At 43.1% G+C, this 21,551-nt stretch overlaps 1 protein-coding gene across 5 annotated transcripts in view; it reads right to left on the minus strand.

Annotated features, from left to right (window-relative positions):
* Window positions 1-7,049: 7,049 nt before the first annotated feature.
* Window positions 7,050-21,551, minus strand: part of LOC115114767 (ski-like protein) — a 50,503-nt gene continuing 36,001 nt past the window's right edge. For 4 of the 5 annotated variants that reach the window (XM_065013741.1, XM_065013740.1, XM_029643258.2 and 1 more), the window contains exons 5-8: window positions 15,301-15,467; window positions 13,946-14,244; window positions 13,393-13,614; window positions 7,050-11,748 (exon numbers count right to left, since the gene is read on the minus strand). In XM_065013741.1, coding sequence (XP_064869813.1) covers window positions 11,479-11,748; window positions 13,393-13,614; window positions 13,946-14,244; window positions 15,301-15,467 — 958 coding nt within the window. In that variant the 3' untranslated portion in view covers window positions 7,050-11,478. The remainder of the gene's footprint in view (window positions 11,749-13,392; window positions 13,615-13,945; window positions 14,245-15,300; window positions 15,468-21,551) is intronic. The other variant, XM_065013742.1, reaches the window with a different exon arrangement.

Raw genomic sequence — 21,551 nt, forward strand, 5'->3', positions numbered from 1 at the left:
CAAGGCTACCGAATGGGTGGAATGACCCAGTAGGTGTCATACTGTAAATAGATTGGCATCATTCAGCGCTCTTTTGACACACAGACACCGTGAACTAACACCCAGGGCCTGGGTTTCCTAAAAGCATCTTAAGGCCAAGTTCATCGTTAGAACCTTCATAGGACCACCGTTAAATCCCTGAGCTGTTTCCCAGAACCATTGTTATTAAAATTGCACCTGAAAACGCTTGTATTCCAACACCTGCCTCAGGCCTCCCAGATGGCGCAGCAGTCTAAGGCACTGCATCTCAGTGCTAGAGGCGTCGCTACAGACCCGGGTTCGATCCCGGGCTGTATCACAACCAGCCGTGATCGAGAGTCCCGTAGGGTGGCGCACAATTGGCCCAGCGTTGTCCTAGTTAGAGAAGGGCTTTACAAGTAGGCCGTCATTGTAAATAAGAATTTGTTCTTAACTGACTTGCCTAGTTAAATAAAAACTTGTAGAACAGCTAAGTGGGTTGTTAGTTGCCTTTTGGCCTTCCTCGTCACTTTATACACAGAAGATCTCTGTTTAACAAGGTATATCCGTCTCTCTCTGACCGGTGATGACTTCAGAACAGCTAAGTGGGTTGTTAGTTGCCTTTTGGCCCTTCCTCGTCACTTTATACACAGAAGATCTCTGTTTAACAAGGTATATCCGTCTCTCTCTGACCGGTGATGACTTCAGAACAGCTAAGTGGGTTGTTAGTTGCTTTTTGGCCTTCCTCGTCACTTTATACACAGAAGATCTCTGTTTAACAAGGTATATCCGTCTCTCTCTGACCGGTGATGACTTCAGAACAGCTAAGTGGGTTGTTAGTTGCTTTTTGGCCCTTCCTCGTCACTTTATACACAGAAGATCTCTGTTTAACAAGGTATATCCGTCTCTCTCTGACCGGTGATGACTTCAGAACAGCTAAGTGGGTTGTTAGTTGCTTTTTGGCCCTTCCTCGTCACTTTATACACAGAAGATCTCTGTTTAACAAGGTATATCCGTCTCTCTCTGACCGGTGATAAATTCAGAACAAAGTTGACTAAAAATAAAAAGTTGCCAATGTCTTTGCAATTGATACAAGCAAGCAACGTATAAAAAGAGGCTACAAATGAAAACAAAGATGACAATTAAAATATATATAATATACAGTACCAGTCAAAAGTTTCATGAAGTAACCAATTAATGAGTGTGTCTTGTAAAAAGTTCATGTGTTGAATTTCTTTCCTTCTTAATGAGTTTGAACCAATCAGTTGCACTGTGACAAGGTACACAGAATGTTTTTTTTTTTTACCAAATAGGGCTAAGTTCATATTATGGCAAGAACAGCTCAAATAAGCAGAAAGAAACAAGTCCATCATTACTTTAAGACATGAAGGTCAGTCAATGCGGAACATTAAGAACTTTGAAAGTTTCTTCAAGTGCAGTCGCAAAAACCATCAAGCGCTATGATGAAACTGGCTCTCATGAGGACCGCCACAGGAAAGGAAGATCCAGTTACCTCTGCTGCAGAGGATAAGTTCAATAGAGTTACCAGCCTCAGAAATTGCATCCCAAATAAATGCTTCACAGAGTTCAAGTAACAGACACATCTCAACATCAACTGTTCAGAAGAGACTGGGTGAATCAGGTCTTCGTGGTCAAATTGCTGCAAAGAAACCACTACTTAAGGACATCAATAAGAAGAAGAGACTTGCTTGGGCCAAGAAACACAAGCAATGGACATTAGACCGGTGAAAATCTGTCATTTGGTCTGATGAGTCCAAATGACTGATGAGTCCAAACGGTTCCAACCACCATGTCTTTGTGAGACGCAGAGTAGGTGAGCATGTGTGGTTCCCACCGTGAAGCATGGAGGACGAGGTGTGATGGTGTGGGGGTGCTTTGCTGGTGACACCATCTGTGATTTATTTAGAATTCAAGGCACTCTTAACCAGCATGGCTACCACAGCATGCTGCAGTGATACGCCATCCCATTTGGTTTGCGCTTAGTGGGACAATCATTTGTTTGTCACAGGACATTGACCCAACACACCTCCAGGCTGTGTAAGGGCTATTTGACCAAGAAGGTTAGTGATGGAGTGCTGCATGAGATGACCTGGTCTCCACAATCACCTGACCTCCACCCAATTGAGATGGTTTGGGAAGAGTTGGACCGCAGAGTGAAGGAAAAGCAGCCAACAAGTGCTCAGCATAATGTGGGAACTCCTTCAAGACTGTTGGAATAGCATTCCAGGTGAATCTGGTTGAGAGAATTCCAAGAGTGTGCAAAGTTGTCATCAAGGCAAACGGTGGCTACTTTGAAGAATCTCAAACCTAAAATATATTTTGATTTGTTTAACACTTTTTTGGTTACTACATGATTCCATATGTGTTATTTCATAGTTTTATGTCTTCACTATTTTTCTACAATGTAGAAAATAATACAAATAAAGAAAAACCCTTGAATGAGTAGGTGTCCAAATGTTTGACTGGCACTGTCTATTTCATGATATGTAGCCTAACGTGCACGATGACGTGCCAAATCGGTGAGCTAATGCATTTTTATTGGGTAAGCATTAGAATAAGCCGCCTCAATTTTTGCAGCCATGGGTGGTAATAGGAGCTGATCAGTCGTCAGCATTGTGAAATAATTATGTATAATTTGAATGGATAAAGCTGATCCGAGAGCAGCGCTCCCTTTCTTTCAAGCCTAACGACCGTTGGGAAAACTGCATCGTTAAAACATTGGTAAAACATAAATTCCATTGCTATTTGGAAACCAGGCCCAGATTGTTCCATTCCAAGATAAAAACACACATATTGAGTAATTCTTCGGCATTGTGAAGATTCAAAACACACACACTGTTTATTATTGTGTAACTGTTTAAGCCTTAAATCCTCCATGCTCCAGACCCCTCTTTAAAGTCACTGAGATCTCTTCAAGCCATGGTAGATCAAATAATGGACAACTGGGCATTTTTAGACATGACCCTAAGTATAATGGGATGTTACTTGCTTAATTAACTCACAAACCACACCTGTGTGGAAGTACCTGCTTTAAATGTACTTTATATCCCTCATTTCAAATCAAATAGTATTTGTCACATGCTCCAAATACAACAGTTGTGACCTTACAGTGAAATGCTTACTTACAAGCCTCTAACCAGCTATGCATTTTTAAGAAAATACCAACAAATAAAAGTAAGAGATAAGAATAACAAATAATTAAAGAGCAGCAGTAAATACAAATAGCGGGGGCTATATACAGGGGGAACCGGTACAGAGTCAATGTCAATGTGCGGGGACACCGGTGTCGAAGTAATTGAGGAAATATGTAATATGTACATGTAGGTAGAGTTAAAGTGACTAGCCATTTGATTAGCTGTTCAGGAGTCTTATGGCTTGGGGGCAGACGCTATTTAGGAGCATCTTGGCCCTAGATTTGGTGCTCTGGTACCCCTTGCCGTGCGGTAGCAGAGAGAACAGTCTATAACTAGGGTGGCTGGAATCTTTGACAATTTTTAGGGCCTTCCTCTGACACCGCCTGGTGTAGAGGTCCTGGATGGCAGGAAGCTTGGCCCCGGTGATGTACTGGGGCCGTTCGCACTACCCTCTGTAGTTCCTTGCGGTCGGAGGCCGAGCAGTTGCCATACCAGGCAGTGATGCAACCGGTCAGGATGCTCTTGATGGTGCAGCTGCAAAACCTTTTGAGGATCTGAGGACCCATGCCAAATCTTTTCAGGCTCCTATGCGGGAATAGGTTTTGTCGTGCCCTCTTCACGACTGTCTTGGTGTGCTTGGACCATGTTAGTTTGTTGGGGATGTGAACGCCAAGGAACTTGAAGCTCTCAACCTGCTCCACTACAGCCCTGTCGATGAGAATGGGGGTGTGCTCGGTCCTCCTTTTCCTGTAGTCCACAATCATCTTTGTCTTGATCACGTTGAGGGAGAGGTTGTTGTCCTTGCACCACACGGTCAGGTCTCTGACCTCCTCCCTATAGGCTGTCTCATCGTTGTTGGTGATCAGGCCTACCACTGTTGTGTCGTCTGCAAACTTAATGATGGTGTTGGAGTGAACAGGGAGTACAGGAGGGGTCTGAGCACGCACCCCCGAGGGGCCCCCGTGTGGAGGATCAGCGTGGTGGATGTGTTGTTACCTACCCTCACCACCTGGGGGCGGCCCGTCGGGAAGTCCAGGATCCAGTTGCAGAGAAGTGTTTAGTCCCAGGGTCCTTAGCTTAGTGATGAGCTTTGAGGGCACTATGAAGTGTGGGGTCACTTATAAATGTCATGGTTTTTGAAAGAAAATCACATTTATTCCATTAAAATAACATCAAAATGATCAGAAATACAGTGTAGACATTGTTGTAAATGACTATTGTAGCTGGAAATGTCAGATTTTTTATGGAATATCTTCATAGGCGTACAGAGGCCCATTATCAGCAACCATCACTCCTGTGTTCCAATTCTGGTGACATGATAATCAATGCTTGGCAGCCATTTGACAAATAAAAATGATCTCTCTTATCCATAATAATCGCATGTCGGTGGCCTAGCCTATTCCACAAATGGGAATTTAACCGCAAAAGTTATTTTTAATGTGCCTCGCATCATCATGCACAGCCTTTTATCTACAACAAGTCCATTTGAGGGAAACGCATATCTGGTGGGAAAATGCGCATGTTGATTTTATGCAGATTTTAGAATATATTGCCAATTGCATAGAAACCTAGTTACTGAGAAGAATCTGAATCTCTGCATTGCTTGAGAAATATAGAAGACACTTCTAGAGATGAGACTTCTAAGAGATCCCCTTAGAAGTAGGCTATTCCCTATATATTCTGTATCAAAAGGGTTCTCATTGGATCCAAGGATGTGAATGAACTGAGAATTTTTTAATGACTTTGTCTTCCGTTTTAACTATGATTAACCACATCCTGCTGGAGTTGTATCTGATGATGTTGGTCGAAGTAACTGAATTCAAAGACACACCCCATAACGTTTTTTTAGTTGTTTCTCAAACCTAGTATTGATTTCATATCGGGGTGTATGCACCTGGCCAAATTAAAGGACGGCTAAACATTGTGAGTTGGCCTCCATTTTAGATTTGTTTTGTTAAGAAATTTAAGAAATTCAAACGCGAGTTGGTTTCCCAGTGTGATTTGACGTGGCTGTCTCATGTGTGTTTGTAGGTGGTCGAGTAGGCCGAATGTTTTTGCCAAATAGCGTCAGTTGGGCTGGTGTGTAACTGTGGCAAAGTTGGTTTGCCTGTGGCAAAGTTGGATGGCCTGGCTCCGGGGCTAGTTAGGGACCGTTAATAAATTACGTATTGTAAAATGAGAGTTGCATTTTGCACACCTATTAGTTCCCATTAAATGCTTTCGATATTTGTATATTCATTTCTAAAATGTATAGTTTTGAGGTTAAGTTATTGAAATTTGGAGCTAGGCTGGGCCCTGCTCCTTCTCCACCGAGCCCATCTGAACCAGTTTCCTGGGGCTGTTTTCCCTCTCTCTGACCCTGGTGGACACCCTTATGAGTCTGTCCCTGCCTGTCCTCCACCTTCAGCTGATTGATTGCATTTGTGTTTATTAAGAAGTAGAAAGCTTAGTAACTAACATTACTGACTAGTTAAAACATTTTTAAAAAGTAAAATAAATACTCGCTCCATCAAAGGAAACAATCCCTTTGGATTTTTGGAATTGGTGTTATTCTAAATTTCTGATCAGTACTCTGTAGCACTCACTCTCCCTCTCTCTTTCAGGGAGACACTGCTCTCCTGGGCCTCCACCTCAGCAGGCACCACATCTGCCTGCTGGTTCAGATCGCCTGCTACACCTACGACCTCCTCCTCTAGCCCGTAGTGGTTCTGAACACTACTGGACCACACTAGGTCCTGGTCCATCGGAGACCGCCATGACCCGGGGTGAAATTTCCCTTATGTACAGATCTAGGATCAGCTTCTCCTCCCCCGATCCTAACCGTAACCAGTGGTGGGAAAAATGCAAACCTGACCCAAGATCAGCAACTACAGGCAACTTCACCCTACACCCTAAAAATAAAATAAAATAGCCAGAAATGTTCAATATGCACTAAAAGCTTTATTTCTCTCTAATTTTTCACACATTTGTTTACCTCCCTGTGTTTGAACATTTCCCCGTTGCCAAGATAATCCATCCACCTGACAGGTGTGGCATATCAAGAAGTTGATTAAACAGCAATGCCATTACACAGGTGCACCTTGTGCAGGGGACAAAAGGCCACTAAAATGTGCAGTTGTGTCACAACACAATGCCACAGATGTCTCAAGTTGAGGGAGCGTACAATTGGCATGCTGATTGCAGGAATGTCCACCAGAGCTGTTGCCAGAGAATTGAATGGTCATTTCTCTACCATGAGCCACCTCCGTTGTTTTAAGAGAATTTGGCAGGACGTCCAACTGGCCTCACAATCGCAGACCACGTGTATGGTTTTGTGTGGGTGAGTGGTTTGCTGATGTCAATGTTGTGAACAGAGTGCCCAATGGTGGCTGTGTGGTCATGGTATAGGCAGGCATAAGCTACAGACAACAAACACAATTGCATTTTATCAATGGCAATTTGAATGCACAGAGATACCGTGATGAGATCCTGAGGCCCATCGTCGTGCCATTCATCACCTCATGTTTTCTCACGATAATGCTCGGGCCCCATGTCACAAGGATCTGTACACAATTCCTGGAAGCTGAAAATGTCCCAGTTCTTCCATGGCCTGCATACTCAGACATTTCACCCTTTGAGCATGTGTGGGATGCTCTGGAGCAACATGTTCGACAATATCAAGCATCTTCGCACAGCCATTGTGAAGTAAAATATTTAAAATTGTTATTTTTTTGTTCAGTATGATCCCTGCTGTATAAGTAGTTGTTTTTTAAAACTTTATTTATAGTGTTGGTATATACTTTGACTGACTGATTTACAGCTAATTTCCTATCAGGGATAATAAAGGTAATATCGATCAGTGATCGTCTACGACACCCCGGTTTCACGTCCAGAATAACATAAGATTTACAACACCAGTTTTGACCACAAGAACTTTACTAGAATTTGATCCAAGTTCATTGTCTATACAGGGTATATTTATATCATTGGCTATACAGGATATGTTTACAAGGTCTGAGATCAGGGGGAGGGAGAGAAAACAGAACACTAGAAATACAACTGAGGTATTAGCTAAAAGCATGTACACGTATGTCATCATATACTAGTAAATATCAATTATGACCAACGGTTAAAGATGCAGTGTCCTCTGCTTAAAAAACATTTTATATCACAACATGAGGTAGGAGAACCATGTCTCGTTTCATGCAAAGAACAAACGTCTCAATCACACTGCATTGTTGTTGGCAACATGGTTTGCAAAAGTCATACAGACACTCACTGCCATACATCTTTCAGAATATAGCATTTTAAGAAAAAGAAAAGTTCGTTTTTAAACAGCCATAAAAATATTTTCTTATTTTTAAACTACGATTTGTCAGGTGTAGCCTACTAAGTTTAAATTGAAAATATGGCGTACACGTAGTGTTTATACTTCAGAGAAAACCAAAACATACATAACCATTTTTTTGTGTTGGATTAACATCCTAGCTAGCTCCCACGCTGCTAAATAAGAACGGTGTTCCTAAATAAATATCAAACTACAAAGCATAAATGGAAACAATTGATCCAACACTTCTTCAGCGGATCCCAAATCCAACTTGTAGCTATCGTTAACAGAGTACTAACTATTCTACCCTACGTCACCTTCATTAAAAAGGGATCGTTCAGTGATTTCACTTTTTTTTTAAAGCAAAATCGCTGCGCTATCCATTTAAATCTGGGAACAATCCATTTGGGATGGATGTAAAAAATAAAAAAAAGCAAGGCCAAGGGTCTAGTAGTAAGTCGAGTTGGACAAAATACACAGCTATAAAAAATAAATAAACTGTACAAAGCACATGACTGTGGTTAAGTCCCAAATGGCAACCTATTCCCTTTATAGTGCACAACATTTTGACCAGGGCCCATAGTCTTCTAGTTCTCATAACATTGCAAATGCAAGAGGGCACAGCACACCGTGTTACAGCATAGTATATCTTGATTTATTTTAATCGATTGTATCCATCACATCATTAGCATGGCATTAAACTAAAGTAAATATAGAGCGCCCTCTTCTGTATACATTTACATCAACAGAAAACATAGAAGTACAAGAAATACATTTGATACCCCAAAACGGTTGTAGACTGTTCTAGGAGGTAACTATGGCGATAATAACAAAACCTAATACTGATTATCTTGTGATGTAAAACATCAATGCAGTCCCAAGGACCCTATACCCCCAAGACGATAAAGTGTTGTTGACAAATAATTAGGACACAAACCACAGCGCTGCATGATAATAAATCTCTCCCCTTCTTCATCGCTACTGTGCTTCGGTCACTGGCAAATACACATGCGCTCAGAACAAAACACACTGCTCTCGCTCTTTCTCGCTCCACTTTGCAGAATTTAGAGGCTACATTTGTATAGTTTGATTAGGTAGTTGGTCAGCAAGTTGTGTGTTAGGTTTCTCCCTCCCCACCTGTCTGTCACAAATGACACGCTATTCCGTATATAGTGCACCATTTTTTAAATGTTCTTTTACCAGAGCCCTATGGACACTAGATAGTGTCACTTAGGACACAAACAATTCGTTTTTATACCATAAACATATGAAGTCAGATATCATTAAACTAACAAACCATATTAAGGGGATCCATTTACTTAGTTACATGCAAACCTTTGTTTTTTTGTTATGTTTTCAAATGTAGTTTTTTTTAAATATAAACATGTTCGGTGCATATTCAAATTTGTCTGGTGGTGTGGTTTAGTGTACGAACAATGGATTAAGACAGAAACCGTATACATTATGATTACACGTCAAGTCTATCAGGGTGAAATCATCATCCAGGAAATAAACAAATCAAGGTAATCAGGTCTGGGAAGTACTGTAACGACGTACTTCCTTTCCCATTCAGCCCTGCGGTCGTATCCGAACACCATGCACTTCAACAGCAATTTTACACCCTTTAAAAAAAGTGCGCTCCAAAATATCAGTGTACACAGCGGAGCGACAACAATAAATTATAATCTGCCCAAGTCACTATCCGTTAGTCCCAATGTAGGCATGCCGTAAAAAAAAAAAAAATTGTTAACAGCCGATTAGTCTTGAATTCTGCTATTGTTGATAACCGTAAACAAGAAGTCTGTCTGCTGCGTACGATGACGTTATATTGCGGAGTGTTCCTTTAGCAGAGTAAACGATAAGTCAAATCTGACTCAGGCAACAGAAACATAACGGATGTTTTTAGAGCGTCAGCCTTGCCTGGTCGTCAATTTTATAATAACCTTTAGAATATTATCCCATGGCATAGTTAATAAATTAAATTACTAATGTATGTACAAAGTGAATATAAATCTTTAGTTGATACATTAAATATATTTTTTTCCCCCTCAAAATAATTTCCAAAAGTTTATGGAACAATGGTCGGTAGAGCAGAATGGATTGGATTTGTTCTGCATGTAACTGAATTTCACATCAGACACCCAGGGTGTTCGTTTCATTGTAGTTTTGTGGGGTGGTTTTTGTCCTCATGAAAATAATGGGTTTTGAAGCTTTGTTTAAACGTTAGTGCTTAATAACAAAATAAGTCCTACTATATTATAAGTACTGTGTCAGGGCATGGTGTAAACTCGGTTCTAAAGGGAACTCTTTCTTTAGAGATCTGCATTGAAAAGTCAGAGCACAGTGGAATGTCTACCAATTTGCATGTATAGCAGATGCATAAAAAATATGCTTAGAGTTTAAACCAAGGCCCTCTTTTAAATAACTATTTACATGCAACCTGGCTCTAAGGGTCTGGGGGGGGGTATAAAAAGACTTCCCTGCTCTCTTAGGGTCCGCCTGTGACGGCTAAATCCGTTCTGTGTGAGCTAGCTGATTGGGTGCTGGGTGTGCTGTTCGCCTGGACTTCTACACAACAAATCACACTACCCCGGCTGATGTGGCATTGCTTTGGTGTGTGTATGGCAGCTGCCCACATTCTGATGAGACAAAAGGGCTCCCCTCTCCCGGCCCACCCAGCCTGAGAGGGTGTCTGCCCCCTGCACTCCCGCTCTCTCCGCCTGACGGTCTCTCCCCTTCCTCTCTTCCCTGCCACGCTCTCTTCACCTGACTGTACCTCCCTGCCTGGGCCAGGCAAGACTCTGTTTGTTCAGTGAGGTGGAATAAAGTGGAGGGGAAAGAGGAAGGGCCCTGGATCCTAGGCAGGCAGATCAGATGTCAGTCTGGACTAATTCCTTTCACCTGTGACCCATATTCCCCCAGGCAGACAGCTAGCCCCTGCAGCTCTCAGAGTGTGCATCCCAAATAACAACCTACTCCCTATATTGTGCACTACTATATAGGGACTAGGGCATTACTTTTGTCAAAAGTAGTGCACTATACGGGGAATAGTCTACTATTTGGGACAGAGGGTCTCACAGAAGAGAGAGGCTGGCAAGACCCTAACTGTTGCTAACAGGGAAATCAAACACTCAAACTCGACACCACTTTTCGCTTATTTGAAAGTAATGTGTATAAGGATTTTTTATTTATTTTTTAAACAAAGGTGAAACGAAAATGTGTATCCATAAAATGTCCTGTGTAGCTAGTAGCTGTGCCAGAGCACTGGACTGTCTGTATGAGATGGGGAACACCCAAGCGGGCGCCATCTTAGCTCCAGCAGCTCCAGTTGGCGTGCCAGGTAGTAGTAGAAAGAGTGACAACGCTAGTGTAACCGCAGTTCAGAACAGAGTCAAGGGGCAGGGCCAAGATAGAACTGTCTGTCTGACCTCCCACACTGCATGTGGGCTACAACACATCAAATCCACAATCTAAAGGAGGGAGGGAAGGAGGAGGAGAGGATGCGAGGGAAGGAGGAGAGGATTCGAGGAGAGTGTCCTTAAAAACATCCTACTCCTATCGGTCTGCCAAGCAGTCATTTGTTCATTCAGTAAAACTATAAATTAATAGACAAACATATATATCCCCAAAAAGTTGAAATACTGTTTACGGACAGGGGGTGGGGGTAAACCAAAACATTAAACTAATGTGGTGTTAAATTAATAAACAAACAGGAATCCTTATCCAAAAAACTAAAGAGGAGGAGGGAGAGAGATACCTAGTCAGTTGTAAAACTGAATGCATTCAACTGAAATGTGTCCGCATTTAACGCAACCCCTCTGAATCAGAGAGGTGCGGGGGGCTGCCATAATCAACATGAGAGAAGCAGCCTGGGGGAGAAGGGGGTAGACATGGTGAGGGAGGGGGTTGTCTGTGTCTGAAGGGCTGCCGTCTCTCCCAGCAGGGGGGTGAGGGATGAAGGGAGGGAGTCGCAGCAAAAGAACGGAGGTGAGAGACAGAAGGGGCATTTCTTAAGTTCCTCTATTTATGCGCATGGCCGTTCTGCTGCTCGGCAGGGCCAGCGGTGTGTCCCTCTGTGTGGGGGGTGTGAGAGGAGGGGGTGGAGGGCGGAGAGGGGCTCCCTGTAGTGACGAAGGAGGCTGAGGTGGAGGCCGTCTGGCCCATCTGCTGTTGGAGCTGAGAGATGATTCTTTCCAGCTTCTCCCGGGCATCCCGCTCACTCCGCAACTCTTCCTGGAGCTTATCCCGGTCAGCCTCCGCACCATCCAACCTCCCACGCAGCTCTGCAAGCTAGAAGAGGGGAGGGAGGGGAGAGAAAGAGATGAAGTCAGGTTAGTCTGAACAGTACACACACACACAACCAGCCTAAGCCCGACACCAAGAGGATGAAGGAGACAGCAGGAGGTGTGTGTGTGTGTTTGTGTGTGTCTGACTGTGTCCCTACTTGATCCTTGTGGGGACCTAAAATACCCCAAAATACCCACAAGGATAGTAAAACAATAAATTCTCCCTCGTGGGGACATTTGAGTCCCCATGAGGACAAAGGCTATTTTAAGCGTAGGTTTACGGCTACAATTAGGGTTAGGGGTTTGTGGCTAGGTTTAAGAAAAAGCCATATCTCAGACTGGCCAATAAAAATAAAAGATTAAGATGGGCAAAAGAACAGACACTGGACAGAGATATGGCTTTTTCTTTGCAACTCTGCCTAGAAGGCCAGCATCCCGAAGTCGCCTCTTCACTGTTGATGTTGAGACTGGTGTTTTGCGGGTACTATTTAATGAAGCTGCCAGTTGAGGACTTGTGAGGTGTCTGTTTCTCAAACTAGACACTAATGTACTTGTGACACGGCCTGGGATCGAACACGGGTCTGTAGTGATGCAGTGCCTTAAGAGTTCTCCCAAGTGGCGCAGTGGTCTGTGTCTTAATTATTTAATCCAACAGCATGCTTAAAGCATCAGACAAGCTCAGTACAAGTAGTTGATTTGATTCAAACATAGGGTGAGTGTCTATACAGTGCCTTCAGAAAGTATTCAGATCCCTACTTTCTCCACAGTTTGTTATGTTATTCTTATTCTAAAGTTTATTTTCTCTCATCTACACAATATGACAAAGAGGTCAGTAGAATTTTTTTGCTAATTTATAAAATATACAAAACGGAAATATCCCCTTTACGTTAGTATTCAGACCCTTTAATTAACTCAGTCCTTTGGCAACAATTACAGCCTTGAATCTTCTTGCGCATGACGGTACAAGCTTGGCACATCTGTATTTGGAGAGTTTCTCCCTTTCTTTTCTGCAGATCCTCTCAAGCTCTGTCAGGTCGCATCTGTCCCCCTCTCTCAACCTGAGCCCTAGGACCATGCCTCAGGACTACCTGGCCTGATGACTCCTTGCTGTCCACCTGGTCGTGCTGCTGCTCCAGTTTCAACTGTTCTGCCTGCAGCTATGGACCTGTTCACCAAACGTACTACCTTGTCCCAGATCTGCTGAATTCAACTTTGTAGAGACACTGAATGATCGGCTATGAAAAGCCAACTGACATTTACTCCTGGAGGTGCTGACCTGTTGCACCCTCTACAACCACTGTGATCATCATCATCAGACCCTGCTGGTCATCAATGAACATCTTGGCCATGTTCTGTTATAGTCTCCACCCAGCACAGCCAGAAGAAGACTGACCACCCCTCAGATCCTGGTTCCTCTCTAGGAAAAACTCCCTAGAAAGAACTGAACCTAGGAAGTAACCTAGCCACCGTGCTTCTACACCTGCATTGCTTGCTGTTTGGGCTTTTAGACTGTTTCTGTACAGCACTTTTTGACATCTGATCCTACCCCTGGTTAGCATAGCGATCCTACCCCTAACCCTGGTTAGCATAGCGATCCTAACCCTGGTTAGCATAGCGATCCTAACCCTGGTTAGCATAGCGATCCTACCTGGTTAGCATAGCGTTCCTCCTGGTGTGTGTTGTCACACACACAGCTCTGCTGTCTCAGCTGTTCCAGTCTGTGCTCCAACTCCCTCTGCTCCTCCCTCACCTGCCCCAGCCTGTGGGCATGCTCAGTGTGCACCGCCTCCAGCTCACTCTGCAGCTCACACTGCTCTGCTGCCAGCTGCTGCAGCCTGACAGCCTCGCCTCCACGCAGCGCCTCCAACTCCTACACACAGAGACACACAGGATGACAGGTTACATTTCCTGATTGATACCCCTTATGGTTTATGTTAGTTGTTCAGTAACTGGAGCAATTCAAAGTTCAGCAAAACGGTACACTATAAAAATCAGAAATGATTACGAATGTAATATGTTGAATTCAATTAAATGGAGGTGATTCAAAATGTGTAGACAACCAGCTGACATTTCTGCTGGACAGGAACAAATTAGAGCAGTCCGGGGAGGGGGGGGTCAACACTGATCTATGCTTTTGACTGTGGCTGATGCCATTTTTTCTGGCTGGAGTTAACCATCTCTAATTGTCTGTAGTGTCTCACCATCTCTAGCTGCAGCTGGTTGTGCAGGGTGGAATGCAGCTTCTCTTGCTGTCTGCTGTACATCTGAACGATCTCCACTACGATCCTTTCCTTGTCGTCCTCACAGACAGAAGACAGGACATCTTTACTCCCCAGCGCCGCTACCGACGTGGTCATCGCTACAGCAGAAGAACTCTTGTTGCTGGGGATGGTCTCCATGGAAACTGGCTGGTGGCGGTCCCGGTCAGCAGTAGAAACAACGCGCTGCTGAGACTTGGCATCATTGACAACGGGAGGAGCAGGGGGAGTGGCATGGAGATCTGAGGAGCGAGAGGGGGAGGAAGGAGAGGTTGAGAGGGGGAGGAAGGAGAGGTTGAGAGGGGGAGGAAGGAGAGGTTGAGAGGGGGAGGAAGGAGAGGTTGCAGGAGAAGCAGTATAGTCAACCCCCCACACACAGCAGTCAACCAACCCACACACCCACGGCAGTCAACCCACACCCATGCATGGGTAACTAAGATAAGACAGTGTACAATGTTTTGTCCACTCGGTATATACTGTATGCACTCACAAATACCCACATGGATGGAGAGAACACACACACACACACACAGGCCCTTAAAATTAACAAGTATTGGCACGTGCGAATAGTGATTAATAGCTAAATAAATGCTACAGTAGCTGTTTTCACAAGTATTTCTGCCATTTTGTTTCATATCTGGTAATACACAACGAAATAGGAATCCTAACGTTATAGCTATCCAAGCAACACTGCCTGGCTGGGCGTCTGTGTGCACTGCTTAAAGGTGTCATTTATTAGCAATGTGCACAGGCATATACGCTGCTTTAACTACTAAAGTGAGACTATTAATAGAAATACATTTCTTTCAAAAAATGTACAATTAAGCATGCTTATCCATTTTGTTGTGATTTCTGGTGTATTTAACACAAACATAAATGTTCCGGTAAAAAATGTATATTAAAAAAATATATGTATGTTTTTATCTACCTGCCACAGTGGCCAGTCAAAAAAAACTGTGTTTTAGGCCACGGCCACCCACACACACACACACACACACACACCTTACTCAACACTTCAAGGTCAGACTGGGAAACAGCAGCAGTATGCAGCAAGCTCTTCTGTCTTTGTGGAGACTTAAAACCAAAAGTCTCCACAAGGATAGTAAAGCAAGGAAAATTCTCCCTCGTGGGGGACATTTCCAGAATCCCCATGAGGACAAAAACTATTTTAAGTTTTGGTGTAGGGATAAGTTTATAATTAGGGTAAGGGGTTAGTTGTTAGGTTTAGGGTTACGGAAAACATGATTTTGAATGAAAAGGATAATAGGTCCCCACGAGGATAGAAGAACATAACTTACGTGTGTGTGTGTGGTACTGACCCATAGCAGTGTCTTGGTGGCCGTGGGCCAGTCTCCTACTGTAGTGGTGTTTGAGCAGCACCCCCAGAACCTCAGAGCTGACCTCCGGCTGATCCCTCAGAGACACATTAGGAGCCACCATCTTATCATATGTATACAGGTTGTAACTAGAGAGAGAGAGAGAGAGGAGAGACATGGTGATATGTATACAGGTTGTAACTAGAGAGAGAGAGAGAGAGGAGAGACATGGTGATATGTATACAGGTTGTAACTAGAGAGAGAGAGAGAGAGGAGAGACATGGTGATATGTATACAGGTTGTAACTAGAGAGAGAGAGGAGAGACATGGTGATATGTATACAGGTTGTAACTAGAGAGAGAGAGAGAGGAGAGACATGGTGATATGTATACAGGTTGTAACTAGAGAGAGAGAGAGAGAGGAGAGACATGGTGATATGTATACAGGTTGTAACTAGAGAGAGAGAGAGAGAGGAGAGACATGGTGATATGTATACAGGTTGTAACTAGAGAGAGAGAGAGGAGAGACATGGTGATATGTATACAGGTTGTAACTAGAGAGAGAGAGAGAGAGAGGAGAGACATGGTGATATGTATACAGGTTGTAACTAGAGAGAGAGAGAGAGAGGAGAGACATGGTGATATGTATACAGGTTGTAACTAGAGAGAGAGAGAGAGAGAGAGACATGGTGATATGTATACAGGTTGTAACTAGAGAGAGAGAGAGAGAGAGAGACATGGTGATATGTATACAGGTTGTAACTAGAGAGAGAGAGAGGAGAGACATGGTGATATGTATACAGGTTGTAACTAGAGAGAGAGAGAGAGGAGAGACATGGTGATATGTATACAGGTTGTAACGAGAAGAGAGAGAGAGAGGAGAGACATGGTGATATGTATACAGGTTGTAACTAGAGAGAGAGAGAGAGAGACATGGTGATATGTATACAGGTTGTAACTAGAGAGAGAGAGGAGAGACATGGTGATATGTATACAGGTTGTAACTAGAGAGAGAGAGAGAGAGAGAGAGGAGAGACATGGTGATATGTATACAGGTTGTAACTAGAGAGAGGAGAGACATGGTGATATGTATACAGGTTGTAACTAGAGAGAGAGAGGAGAGACATGGTGATATGTATACAGGTTGTAACTAGAGAGAGAGAGAGGAGAGACATGGTGATATGTATACAGGTTGTAACTAGAGAGAGAGAGGAGAGACATGGTGATATGTATACAGGTTGTAACTACAGAGAGAGAGAGAGAGAGAGAGAGGAGAGACATGGTGATATGTATACAGGTTGTAACTAGAGAGAGAGAGAGAGACATGGTGATATGTATACAGGTTGTAACTAGAGAGAGAGACATGGTGATATGTATACAGGTTGTAACTAGAGAGAGAGAGAGGAGAGACATGGTGATATGTATACAGGTTGTAACTAGAGAGAGAGAGAGAGAGGAGAGACATGGTGATATGTATACAGGTTGTAACTAGAGAGAGAGAGAGAGAGAGAGGAGAGACATGGTGATATGTATACAGGTTGTAACTAGAGAGAGAGAGAGAGAGGAGAGACATGGTGATATGTATACAGGTTGTAACTAGAGAGAGAGAGAGAGGAGAGACATGGTGATATGTATACAGGTTGTAACTAGAGAGAGAGAGAGGAGAGACATGGTGATATGTATACAGGTTGTAACTACAGAGAGGAGATACATTGTGATATGTATACAGGTTGTAACTAGAGAGAGAGAGAGAGAGAGAGGAGAGACATGGTGATATGTATACATGTTGTAACTAGAGAGAGAGAGAGAGGAGAGACATGGTGATATGTATACAGGTTGTAACTAGAGAGAGAGAGAGAGAGAGGAGAGACATGGTGATATGTATACAGGTTGTAACTAGAGAGAGAGAGAGAGAGAGGAGAGACATGGTGATATGTATACAGGTTGTAACGAGAGAGAGAGAGAGAGAGGAGAGACATGGTGATATGTATACAGGTTGTAACGAGAGAGAGAGAGGAGAGACATGGTGATATGTATACAGGTTGTAACTAGAGAGAGAGAGAGAGGAGAGACATGGTGATATGTATACAGGTTGTAACTAGAGAGAGAGAGAGGAGAGACATGGTGATATGTATACAGGTTGTAACTAGAGAGAGAGAGAGGAGAGACATGGTGATATGTATACAGGTTGTAACTAGAGAGAGAGAGAGAGAGAGGAGAGACATGGTGATATGTATACAGGTTGTAACTAGAGAGAGAGAGGAGAGACATGGTGATATGTATACAGGTTGTAACTAGAGAGAGAGAGAGAGAGAGGAGAGACATGGTGATATGTATACAGGTTGTAACTAGAGAGAGAGAGAGAGAGGAGAGACATGGTGATATGTATACAGGTTGTAACTACAGAGAGAGAGAGAGAGAGAGAGAGAGAGGAGAGACATGGTGATATGTATACAGGTTGTAACTACAGAGAGAGAGAGAGAGAGAGACATGGTGATATGTATACAGGTTGTAACTAGAGAGAGAGAGAGGAGAGACATGGTGATATGTATACAGGTTGTAACTACAGAGAGAGAGAGAGGAGAGACATGGTGATATGTATACAGGTTGTAACTAGGGAGAGAGAGAGGAGAGACATGGTGATATGTATACAGGTTAACTAGGGAGAGAGAGAGGAGAGACATGGTGATATGTATACAGGTTGTAACTAGGGAGAGAGAGAGAGAGACATGGTGATATGTATACAGGTTGTAACTAGAGAGAGAGGAGAGACATGGTGATATGTATACAGGTTGTAACTAGAGAGAGAGGAGAGACATGGTGATATGTATACAGGTTGTAACTAGAGAGAGAGGAGAGACATGGTGATATGTATACAGGTTGTAACTACAGAGAGAGAGACATGGTGATATGTATACAGGTTGTAACTACAGAGAGAGAGAGAGAGACATGGTGATATGTATACAGGTTGTAACTAGAGAGAGAGACATGGTGATATGTATACAGGTTGTAACTAGAGAGAGAGAGGAGAGACATGGTGATATGTATACAGGTTGTAACTAGAGAGAGAGAGAGGAGAGACATGGTGATATGTATACAGGTTGTAACTAGAGAGAGAGAGAGAGAGAGAGAGAGGAGAGACATGGTGATATGTATACAGGTTGTAACTAGAGAGAGAGAGAGGGAGAGACATGGTGATATGTATACAGGTTGTAACTAGAGAGAGAGAGAGAGAGGAGAGACATGGTGATATGTATACAGGTTGTAACTAGAGAGAGAGAGAGAGGAGAGACATGGTGATATGTATACAGGTTGTAACTAGAGAGAGAGCGAGAGAGGAGAGACATGGTGATATGTATACAGGTTGTAACTAGAGAGAGAGAGAGAGAGAGGAGAGACATGGTGATATGTATACAGGTTGTAACTAGAGAGAGAGAGAGAGAGGAGAGACATGGTGATATGTATACAGGTTGTAACTAGAGAGAGAGAGAGAGAGGAGAGACATGGTGATATGTATACAGGTTGTAACTACAGAGAGAGAGAGAGAGAGACATGGTGATATGTATACAGGTTGTAACTACAGAGAGAGAGAGAGAGAGAGACATGGTGATATGTATACAGGTTGTAACTAGGGAGAGAGAGAGGAGAGACATGGTGATATGTATACAGGTTGTAACTAGGGAGAGAGAGAGAGGAGAGACATGGTGATATGTATACAGGTTGTAACTAGGGAGAGAGAGAGGAGAGACATGGTGATATGTATACAGGTTGTAACTAGGGAGAGAGAGAGAGACATGGTGATATGTATACAGGTTGTAACTAGGGATAGAGAGAGGAGAGACATGGTGATATGTATACAGGTTGTAACTACAGAGAGAGAGAGAGAGACATGGTGATATGTATACAGGTTGTAACTACAGAGAGAGAGAGACATGGTGATATGTATACAGGTTGTAACTAGAGAGAGAGACATGGTGATATGTATACAGGTTGTAACTAGAGAGAGAGAGAGGAGAGACATGGTGATATGTATACAGGTTGTAACTAGAGAGAGAGAGAGAGAGAGACATGGTGATATGTATACAGGTTGTAACTAGAGAGAGAGAGGAGAGACATGGTGATATGTATACAGGTTGTAACTAGAGAGAGAGACATGGTGATATGTATACAGGTTGTAACTACAGAGAGAGAGAGAGAGAGGAGAGACATGGTGATATGTATACAGGTTGTAACTAGAGAGAGAGAGAGAGGAGAGACATGGTGATATGTATACAGGTTGTAACTAGAGAGAGAGAGAGAGGAGAGACATGGTGATATGTATACAGGTTGTAACTAGAGAGAGAGACATGGTGATATGTATACAGGTTGTAACTACAGAGAGAGAGAGAGAGAGAGAGAGAGGAGAGACATGGTGATATGTATACAGGTTGTAACTAGAGAGAGAGAGAGAGGAGAGACATGGTGATATGTATACAGGTTGTAACGAGAGAGAGAGAGAGAGAGGAGAGACATGGTGATATGTATACAGGTTGTAAATAGAGAGAGAGAGAGAGAGGAGAGACATGGTGATATGTATACAGGTTGTAACTACAGAGAGAGAGAGGAGAGACATGGTGATATGTATACAGGTTGTAACTAGGGAGAGAGAGAGAGAGAGGAGAGACATGGTGATATGTATACAGGTTGTAACTAGAGAGAGAGAGAGAGGAGAGACATGGTGATATGTATACAGGTTGTAACTAGAGAGAGAGAGGAGAGACATGGTGATATGTATACAGGTTGTAACTACAGAGAGAGAGAGAGAGAGAGAGAGGAGAGACATGGTGATATGTATACAGGTTGTAACTAGGGAGAGAGAGAGGAGAGACATGGTGATATGTATACAGGTTGTAACTAGAGAGAGAGAGAGGAGAGACATGGTGATATGTATACAGGTTGTAACTAGAGAGAGAGAGAGAGGAGAGACATGGTGATATGTATACAGGTTGTAACTAGAGAGAGAGAGAGGAGAGACATGGTGATATGTATACAGGTTGTAACTAGAGAGAGAGAGAGAGGAGAGACATGGTGATATGTATACAGGTTGTAACTAGAGAGAGAGAGAGAGGAGAGACATGGTGATATGTATACAGGTTGTAACTAGAGAGAGAGAGAGGAGACATGGTGATATGTATACAGGTTGTAACTAGAGAGAGAGAGGAGAGAGACATGGTGATATGTATACAGGTTGTAACTAGAGAGAGAGAGAGAGGAGAGACATGGTGATATGTATACAGGTTGTAACTAGAGAGAGAGAGAGAGGAGAGACATGGTGATATGTATACAGGTTGTAACTAGAGAGAGAGAGAGAGGAGAGACATGGTGATATGTATACAGGTTGTAACTAGAGAGAGAGAGAGAGAGAGACATGGTGATATGTATACAGGTTGTAACTAGAGAGAGAGAGAGAGAGACATGGTGATATGTATACAGGTTGTAACTAGAGAGAGAGAGGAGAGACATGGTGATATGTATACAGGTTGTAACTAGAGAGAGAGAGAGAGAGGAGAGACATGGTGATATGTATACAGGTTGTAACTAGAGAGAGAGAGAGGAGAGACATGGTGATATGTATACAGGTTGTAACTAGAGAGAGAGAGAGGAGAGACATGGTGATATGTATACAGGTTGTAACTAGAGAGAGAGAAGAGACATGGTGATATGTATACAGGTTGTAACTACAGAGAGAGAGAGAGAGAGAGAGAGAGAGGAGAGACATGGTGATATGTATACAGGTTGTAACTAGAGAGAGAGAGAGGAGAGACATGGTGATATGTATACAGGTTGTAACTAGAGAGAGAGAGGAGAGACATGGTGATATGTATACAGGTTGTAACTAGAGAGAGAGAGAGGAGAGACATGGTGATATGTATACAGGTTGTAACTAGAGAGAGAGAGAGGAGAGACATGGTGATATGTATACAGGTTGTAACTAGGGAGAGAGAGGAGAGACATGGTGATATGTATACAGGTTGTAACTAGAGAGAGAGAGAGAGAGAGGAGAGACATGGTGATATGTATACAGGTTGTAACTAGAGAGAGAGAGAGAGAGGAGAGACATGGTGATATGTATACAGGTTGTAACTAGAGAGAGAGAGAGGAGAGACATGGTGATATGTATACAGGTTGTAACTAGAGAGAGAGAGAGAGAGAGACATGGTGATATGTATACAGGTTGTAACTAGAGAGAGAGAG

This window comes from Oncorhynchus nerka, linkage group LG9b (assembly GCF_034236695.1).
Source record: "Oncorhynchus nerka isolate Pitt River linkage group LG9b, Oner_Uvic_2.0, whole genome shotgun sequence".
NCBI lineage: Eukaryota > Metazoa > Chordata > Actinopteri > Salmoniformes > Salmonidae > Oncorhynchus > Oncorhynchus nerka.